Here is a 10,000-nt window from a genome sequence, read left to right as displayed (position 1 = left end):
TTTCCCTCGGGGCAATAAAGTTTAAATTTAAAGTTAATGGTGTAGCGTGACATCACCCCCCCCGGGACTTGGCAGTGATGTCAGAGACTGTGCTGTCGTAGAAAGGTCAAAGGTCAAAGGTCAGTGTAGCGATATTGGACGTGTACACGGGTAACAAAATTGGAATCATTACATTTGGCTGAAGCTTTTATCCAAAGTGACTTCCAGTTGATTAGACTTGGACGAGAGAGAGAGAGAGAGAGAGAGAGAGAGAGAGAGAGAGAGAGACCTAAAATCGAGGTAGGTTTAGTCTTGTAGCAAACTAACCATGTTATTTAGCCTGTTAACTCCATTACCTCTGGTTAACGCTTGTGATAGTACAGGGGTGTCAAACTCCAGTCCTGGAGGGCCGCAGTGTCTGCTGGCGTTTGGTGCGTTTCAGAATGAGAGAAACATTTCAAAGTCTTTCATTGGCTAAAGAGTCCACGCACCTTGTTCTCAAGAGAGAGAGAGCAACTAGAATCACCCAAGAATATAACATTAAATTAATCTCTCATTAATTTAAACATTGTTATAATACCACCTGCACCCTTGTGGCATGACAGGGACCCGGAGAGTTGGTGGTTACAGCCCCGGTGTAGCCATGACCGGGGCTGCACAGCTGTTGGGGCCCTTAACCCCACATTGCTCAGGGGGGGGATTGTCCCTTGCTTAGCCTAATCAACTGTAAACCCCTTGCCTTTGGATAAAAGCGTTAGCTAATGAGAAAATATTTTCTATACACGTCAAAATTTGAAAAGGAACATGTTTTAAATGTCTGGGTTTTGGTTTTGGTCGGTGAAAGTTTTGCCCCCTGAGAAGATGGCCGTCAGAGAGGCTCCTGTGTGTGGAGAGCGTGTCCCGCTGGAGCCCGGGTTCAGTCTGAGCACGCCTGAGCTGAGCTCCACAAAGGCTGACGGAGGGCGATGAAAAGTGCTAATCGAGGGTAAAATGGTATTGTGTGAACCAGGTCCACAGTGCCGAACGGCGTTCTCGTCATGCAGAGGACCGGTCTTCCCGACGAGTACAGGCTCCTGTTAGTCCCTGCTAATGTCAGGAGTTCCCCAGTCCAACTATTTCTTGCCTTATTCGGATGCCGTCAAAGGTGTAATGGGTTTATGTTTGTAGACGGAGTGCTCTGATTGGTTAGTTTTAGGATTACATGGCCTGGTTGGTACATTTGAGGATTAAGAGTTCCGGTTGGGTAGTCTCAAGATTAGGTGACCTCATTGGTTAGTTTTGGGTTTCAGTGCTGTGTTTAGCTAGTTGGCTAGGATATATTGGCCTGATTAGCTAGTTTGGGGATGAACAAGTCTAATTGGCTATTTTGGGGATTAAATGCCCTGATTTGTTAGATCGGCTTTGATTACTGCAGTATATGGGTAATGTAGTTCCACTGCCCCCTTGCATAAGGTAGATGTTGACTCCTGTAGAAGAGTGGTGCTCATGGGTAATGTAGTCCCACAAGGAGAGTGCTAAACTACGACCTTAATGATCTGCTCTTTTCCTCTGCGAAGTGACAGGCAACCTTCCCACACGTGTCTTTAAAACTTGCCCATTCCCTGCGCAGTGTTTCTTCTAAAAGAGGGGAATAAACTAAAGTCGTTAGTTTGAAAAAGGACGAGTGATTAACTGATCATGACACAGTGGCCGCAGGCTGCCCTGCACAGTAGTCTGAAAGATCTCCAATCTAATCTCTCCCACATGAGAAAAACAGCACTGCTCAGCCAGAGAGAGAGAGATTTCAGAGAGAGAGGTGAGTGAAGGAGAGAGAGAGAGTGAAGGAGAGAGAGAGAGCGATACCGTGGAGGAGAGAGGTGATGTCATACAGCAGTATGAAAGAAACGGGGGGGTACAGGACTCAGACGGGCTGGGAGCAGCTCTCCCGGGGTGGGATGACATCATCATGCAGTCGCCAGCCAGCCACCCTCTCCTCCTCTCTCTACATCTCTATCTCTCTCTCCCCTCTCTATCCTTCTCTCCCCCTCTCTCTCCCTCTCTCTCCCCCTCTCCCCTCTCTCTCTCTTTCTATCCCTTTCTCCCCCGCTCTCTACATCTCTATCTCTTTCTCCCCTCTCTATTCCTCTCTCCCCCTCTCTCTCCCTCTCTCTCTCTTTCTATCCCTCTCTCCCCCGCTCTCCCCTCTCTCTCTATCTCCCTCTCCCCCTCTCTCTACATCTCTATCTCCCTCTCCCCCTCTCTCTACATCTCTCTCCCTCTCCCCTCTCTCTACATCTCTATCCCCTCTCTACATTCTACATCTCCCTCTACCTCTTCTCACTGTCTCTCTCTCTCTCTATTTCTGTCTCCCCCTCTCTCTCTACATCTCTCTCTGCCTCTCTATCTATATACTGTACATACCTCTGTCTGTATCTCCTACATGTCTAACTTCTAAACACAGCTTATGTTGCCAAAGCACAGAAAAGAACATAAACACACACCCCACTGAACGTACACGTGTATGTGGACCCACAGTTTACAGACAATATCGGCCTGCTAAAATGGGCTCACTGGTGCGATGTGATGTGATGTCATTTTCGGCCGGTTTGATCCAGTTTTTTTGCATTCTCCTGACATACTCTCTCCGTACGTTTTTGATCGTACTCCTCTTCATCACTCACCCTCCTCTCCCTCCCGCTCTTTTAGCCGCTCCGCACTCTGTGTGTACCACTCGCCTGGGGCTCGTCCTGCGTGGTGTAAACCGGGGAACGCTCTTAGCTCTTAGTGTGTGTGTGTGTATGTGTGTGTGTGTGTGTGTGTGTGTGTGTATACGTGTGAGTGTGTGTGTGTGTGTGTGTATGTGTGTGTGTGTGTGTGTGTGTGTGTGTGTGTGTGTGTGTATACGTGTGAGTGTGTGTGTGTATGTGTGTGTGTGTGTGTGTATGTGTGTGTGTGTGTGTGTATACGTGTGTGTGTGTGTGTATATGTGTGTGTGTGTATACGTGTATGTGTGTGTGTGTGTGTGTATATGTGTGTGTGTCTGTGTGTGTATACGTGTGTGTGTGTGTGTGTGTGTGTATAATGACGGTGCTGTAACCCCCTCACAGGAGACCTCCAGGGGCCTGTTAGCCGTTTATCAGGCAGTGAGTCACCACAGTGTTAGAGGGCTGGGACAGGATTACATCCTGCCTCTGAAACTTTACTGGCAGCCCATGAACCCTGAAGCTTCCTCTTCCTTCGTTTATGTGTGTTATACAGGGCGGCGTGAAGGTGCTTAAGGTACATGACTGGCACAGGCAAGGTCGGTGGTTCGATCCCCGGTGTAGCCACAATAAGATCCGCTCAGCTGTTGGACCCTTAACCCTGCATTGCTCCAGGGGAGGATTGTCTCCTGCTTCGTCTAATCAACTGTATGTCGCTCTGGATAAGAGCGTCTGCCAAATGCCACGAATGTAATGTAATGATTATAATGTATATGTTCATATAGTTTAGATATATCACTTCCCACCTAACCCCCAATAGCCCCCCAATTGGTATCGATTGTAAATGCGAAAATCGTCCGAACGAGACTTATACTAGATTTCAAGCCGGCTGTCATTGAAATGTAGCGAGGGTAACGCGTTACGTCTGTGGTTTCCAACGCAGCCTTGATTGCTTCTCGTTGACCTCCCCCCTCCCCCCTCCCCTCCCCTCCTCTGATTGGCTGTGCCCGCAGGTGTGACCGGCGCTCTGATTGGGCAGCATGACCGAGGGGGAGGGGCAGTTCTGCAGCGTGCAGGTGGGCGACTCCACCTTCACCGTGCTGAGGCGCTACCAGCAGCTGCGCCCCATTGGGTCTGGAGCACAGGGCATCGTCTGGTGAGCACCCCACCCCACCCCATCCCCGATATACTCATCATACTCATCATACTCATCATATTTATCATATTTATCACATTTATCATACTCATCATATTTATCATACTCATCATATTCATCATATTTATCACATTTATCATACTCATCATATTTATCATATTTATCACATTCATCATATTTATCATATTTATCATATTTATCACATTTATCACATTCATCATATTCATCACATTCATCACATTCATCATATTCATCATATTTATCATATTCATCATATTTATCATATTTATTATATTTATCACATTCATCATATTTATCATATTTATCATATTTATCATATTTATCATATTCATCACATTCATCATATTTATCACATTCATCATATTTATCACATTCATCATATTTATCATATTTATCACATTCATCATATTTATCATATTTATCATATTCATCATATTTATCACATTCATCATATTTATCACATTTATCACATTTATCATACTCATCATATTTATCATATTTATCATATTTATCATATTCATCACATTCATCACATTCATCATATTTATCACATTCATCATATTTATCACATTCATCATATTCATCATATTCATCATATTTATCACATTCATCATATTTATCACATTCATCATATTTATCACATTCATCATATTTATCATATTTATCATATTTATCACATTCATCATATTTATCATATTTATTATATTTATCACATTCATCATATTCATCATATTCATCATATTCATCATATTTATCATATTCATCATATTCATCATATTTATCACATTCATCATATTTATCACATTCATCATATTTATCATATTTATCATATTTATCACATTCATCACATTCATCATATTCATCATATTTATCACATTCATCATATTTATCATATTTATCATATTTATCACATTCATCATATTTATCATATTTATTATATTTATCACATTCATCATATTTATCATATTTATCATATTTATCATATTTATCATATTTATCATATTCATCACATTCATCATATTTATCACATTCATCATATTTATCACATTCATCATATTTATCATATTTATCATATTCATCATATTTATCACATTCATCATATTTATCACATTTATCACATTTATCATACTCATCATATTTATCATATTTATCATATTTATCATATTCATCACATTCATCACATTCATCATATTTATCACATTCATCATATTTATCACATTCATCATATTCATCATATTCATCATATTCATCATATTTATCACATTCATCACATTCATCATATTCATCATATTCATCATATTCATCATATTTATCATATTCATCATATTCATCATATTTATCACATTCATCATATTTATCACATTCATCATATTTATCATATTTATCATATTTATCACATTCATCACATTCATCATATTCATCATATTTATCACATTCATCACATTCATCACATTCATCATATTCATCATATTCATCATATTCATCATATTTATCATATTCATCATATTCATCATATTTATCACATTCATCATATTTATCACATTCATCATATTTATCATATTTATCATATTTATCACATTCATCACATTCATCATATTCATCATATTTATCACATTCATCATATTTATCATATTTATCATATTTATCATATTTATCACATTCATCATATTCATCACATTCATCATATTTATCACATTCATCACATTCATCATATTCATCATATTTATCATATTTATCACATTCATCACATTCATCACATTCATCACATTCATCACATTCATCATATTTATCATATTCATCATATTTATCATATTTATCATATTCATCATATTTATCACATTCATCATATTTATCACATTCATCATATTTATCATATTTATCACATTCATCACATTCATCATATTTATCATATTCCTCATATTTATCACATTCATCATATTCATCATATTTATCATATTTATCACATTCATCATATTTATCATATTTATCACATTCATCACATTCATCATATTTATCATACTCATCACATTCATCACATTCATCATATTTATCATATTCCTCATATTTATCACATTCATCATATTTATCACATTCATCATATTTATCATATTTATCACATTCATCATATTCATCATATTCATCATATTCATCACATTCATCATATCTATCATATTTTACAGTACGCATCGTGTCGGCGGTCCTTCGGCAACAACCGTATACACAGTGAAATTACAGTAAATGGCAGGCATTTATATAGCGCCTTTATCCAAAGCGCTGTACAATTGATGCTTCTCCATTAACCCATTCATACACACACTCACACACCGACGGCGATTGGCTGCCATGCAAGGCCCCGACCAGCTCGTCAGGAGCATTTGGGGGTTAGGCATCTTGCTCAGGGACACTTCGACACAGCCCGGGCGGGGGATCGAACCGGCAACCCTCCGACTGCCAGACGCCTGCTCTTACTGCCTGAGACATGTCGTGATGCTGTTCGAAAAAATATTGTGGTCCTTGTTGCACTTGGCCTTGGTGGGACCGGCAGGACTGACTGTATGTGTCACCTAAAGGACAATGCATAAACACTCAAAGGGCATGTTGATGTTTACCCAATTATGTTGCTTCTTCTTGTTGGCATTCCCAGAATGGCTTTGTTTTTGCTGATGACTAATGATACTGATACTGCTGCTGCTATAACCCTTTCACCTCTTATATTACTTCTAGTACTTAAGCCTTTAAGGAAGGAATCGGCAAATCACGGTCCTCTTTACCTTCCCTTTACCTGGGCGAGTCAGGTGTGGAGACAGACTGGCCAATCAGTAGCACTCATTCCCCTACAGAAAAGACAGGCAGTTATTACACAGTTATAAGCCTTGTATGACACTCGTTATAAGCAGTCGTGGCAGTGTATTGCACCTTATGGTGGACGTCATAACATTCACGATCTATGCTGCAGCCATTTTATAGCTGTTATCTTGAATCTATTTTCAATAAATAGTTTTGGACATGATGAAGGCGCTAACATAATTCCCTAAATAATGCGTATGTAGGCTTTATGGCATATTGTTGAAGTAAAGTGTCCCCGATTTAATTGAGGAGTTATGACTACTACTACAACTACAAGTTTATAGTGGTGCTTTTACTAATTCATTCAACCACCACCTACTGCTTTTGCCAAGTAGTACTGCTGCCAGCGGCTACCCTCACCCCCTCCTGCAGACTCCCGGCACACCAGCTGAAGTGCTGACGGTGAGGTTACTCACACTGCGCTAGCGATTAGCCACGGGCTGCGGGAGCTACGCTGACTCACGTGGGCCACGTCTGCTGATGGAGTGGAAGTCCCTTTAGACTCTCTCTTCCTCTAACCCTCTCTCTCTCTCTTTCTCTCCTCTCTTCCTCCCTCTCTCCCTCTCCCTCCCTCTCTCTCTCCTTCTCTCTCTCCCCCTCCCTCTCTCTCCCTCTATCTCTCTCTCCCCCTCCTTCTCTCTCTCCCCCCTCTCTCTCTCCCTCTCTCTTTCTCTCTTCTCTCTCTCTTTCTCTCCTCCCTCTCTCTCTCCCTCCCTCTCTCTCCCTCTCTCCCTCTCTCTTCTCTCTCTCTCTCCCTCTATCCCTCTCTCTCCCCCTCCTTCTCTCTCTTCCCCCTCCCTCTCCCTCTCCCTCTCTCTCTCTCTCCTCTCTCTCTCTCTCTCCCTCCCTCTCCCTCCCTCTCTCTCTCTCTCTGTCTCTCTCTCTCCTCCTCTCAGCTCGGCGCTGGATGTGGTTTTGGGGATCCCCGTGGCGGTGAAGAAGCTGAGCAGGCCATTCCAGAACCAGACGCACGCCAAGCGGGCGTACCGCGAGCTGGTTCTGCTCAAGTGTGTCAACCATAAAAATGTGGGTCCCCCCCCCGCCCCCCCCCGCTCTGACAGACCCTACTTCCTGTGCGCTGGAAAACCTCTTCACTGGACGGACTTAAAACTCCCAATGACCCCAACATTTTTCAATTGAGCAAAACGTTACATTACTGTGAGTCAGCTGATGCTTTTATCCAAAGCAACTTACAGTTGATTAGACTAAGCAGGGGCCAATCCCCCCTGGAGCAACTGTGGGCTTAAGGGCCTTGCTCAAGGGCCCGTCGTGAAAGAGTACAATCCCTTCAAAATATAGGTGTTTTTTTTTCAGTGTCGACCATGTCTGCAATAATCTTTCTGAACACCTTTGTGTATTGTTTGTATTGACCTATTATTTTCTATTTTGTTCTTTACAAATTCTTTCCTGTTATTAATATACACTTATTTGTTCTTTCCCTCTCCGTCTCTCTCTCCCTTTCTCCCTCTCTCTCTCTTTCTCTCTATCTCTCTCCCTGTTCAGATTATTAGGCTTATCAATGTCTTCACACCACAGAAGTCGCTGGAGGAATTCCAGGATTTGTGAGTAATTTGTTTTGCGGGTTTATAAATAGCGGTGGTTTAAGTGCCTTCTGGGCACTTGTGTTTGTTCAGTGCTGCCGTGGTTTCTGGGATAGCTCCAGTGCGGTGCTTTCTGGGATAGCTCCAGTGCAGTTCTGCAGTGGTTTGGGGCTGGTGTGTTGTATGTAGAAGTCTCTGCTGTGCGGGGTGTCCCATGTTATGCCGGCTCAGCCAATGAAACAAAGCTTCCCCCTCCGCTGTTGTTCAGGGGGGGAGGTGTGGGGTGAAATGAGGGATTCTGGGTATAGTATGAACCCTGTAAGTTTGAGGGGGTACCGTATCACTGAAAACATATTTCAGTGGATAAACCTAAAAGTTCTACATCGATTTGTCACACCTAGATTTTTTTCCGTGTATGATGAATGGGAGTTTGAGGGGGTACAGTTTGGGGTTCCTCTCCGAGTTTGCGGGCCCCTTGTGAGAACCTCTCCGGAACCTTCCGTCCGTCCGCCCAGGTACCTGGTGATGGAGCTGATGGACGCCAGCCTGTGTCAGGTGATCCACATGGATCTGGACCACGAGAGGATGTCCTACCTGCTGTACCAGATCCTGTGTGGCATCCGCCACCTGCACTCCGCTGGGATCATACACAGGGTGAGTCCTGGGGCCGTGTGTGTGTGTGTGTGTGTGTGTGTGTGTGTGTGTGTGTGTGTGTGTGTGTGTGTGTCTGTGTGTGTGTGTGTGTGTGTGTGTCTGTGTGTGTGTGTGTGTGTGTGTGTGTGTGTGTGTGTGTGTGTGTGAGTGTGTGTGTGTGTGTGAGTGTGTGTGTGTGTGTGTGAGTGTGTGATGCCTGCACTCTGGGATCATACACTGGGTGAGTGTTGGGGTGCAGAGCCAGGCCCCCAGTGGATACTGTACATGGTGCTTGAGCAATTGCTCCGGGGGGATTGTCCCCTGCTTAGTCTAATCAACTGTTAGTCGCTTTGGATGAAAGCGTCAGCTAAATACATTTTAGGTAATGTATATGCGTGTGTGTGTGTACATGTGTATGTGTATATATGTATGTGTGTGTGTGTGTGTGTTTGTGTGCGTGCGCGTGTGTGTGTGCGTGCGCGCGTGTGTGTGTGATGTGTGTGTGTGTGTGTGTGTGTGTGTGTGTGTGTGTGTGTGTGTCTGTGTGTGTATGTGTGTGTGTGTGTTTGTATGTGTCTGTGTGTGTGTGTGTGTACGTGTGTTTGTGTGTGTGTGTATGTGTATGTGTGATGTGTGCATGTGTGTGTGTGTATGTGTGTGTGTGTGTGTCTGTGTGTGTGTGTGTGTGTATGTGTGTGTGTGTGTGTGTATGTGTGTGTGTGTGTGTGTATGTGTGTGTGTGTGTGTGTGTATGTGTGTGTGTTTGTGTGTATGTGTGTGTGTGTGTGTGTGTGTGTGTGTGTATGTGTGTGTGTGTGTGTGTGTGTGTGTGTGTGTGTGTGTGTGTGTGTGTGTGTGTGTGTGTCTGTGTATGTGTGTGTGTGTGTGTGTGTGTGTGTATGTGTGTGTGTGTGTGTGTGTGTGTGTGTGTGTGTGTGTGTATTGCCCACAGGACCTGAAGCCCAGTAACATCGTGGTGAGGTCTGACTGCACGCTGAAGATCCTGGACTTCGGATTGGCCAGGACGGCCTGCACCAACTTCATGATGACGCCGTACGTGGTGACGCGGTACTACAGGGCCCCCGAGGTCATCCTGGGCATGAAGTACAAGGAGAACGGTATGACATCACTTCCTGTCAGAG

General features: G+C 43.3%; 2 protein-coding genes across 3 annotated transcripts in view; both read left to right on the top strand.

Moving 5' to 3' along the window:
* LOC133123866 (mitogen-activated protein kinase 9-like) overlaps nt 1-10,000 on the top strand; it is a 31,590-nt gene that overhangs the window by 7,382 nt on the left and 14,208 nt on the right. Inside the window, 5 exon segments of the mRNA XM_061234517.1 lie at nt 3,674-3,816; nt 7,581-7,710; nt 8,188-8,246; nt 8,741-8,879; nt 9,811-9,976. Coding sequence (XP_061090501.1) covers nt 3,701-3,816; nt 7,581-7,710; nt 8,188-8,246; nt 8,741-8,879; nt 9,811-9,976 — 610 coding nt within the window. The 5' untranslated portion in view covers nt 3,674-3,700.
* Nucleotides 1-10,000, top strand: part of LOC133123865 (glutamine--fructose-6-phosphate aminotransferase [isomerizing] 2-like) — a 50,111-nt gene that overhangs the window by 38,215 nt on the left and 1,896 nt on the right. The gene's annotated exons all lie outside the window — the stretch shown is intronic.

Source organism: Conger conger, chromosome 3 (assembly GCF_963514075.1).
Source record: "Conger conger chromosome 3, fConCon1.1, whole genome shotgun sequence".
Taxonomy (NCBI): Eukaryota; Metazoa; Chordata; class Actinopteri; order Anguilliformes; family Congridae; genus Conger; species Conger conger.
Note: the sequence above shows the minus strand (reverse complement) of the source record. Positions and strands in the feature narration are given on the sequence as shown.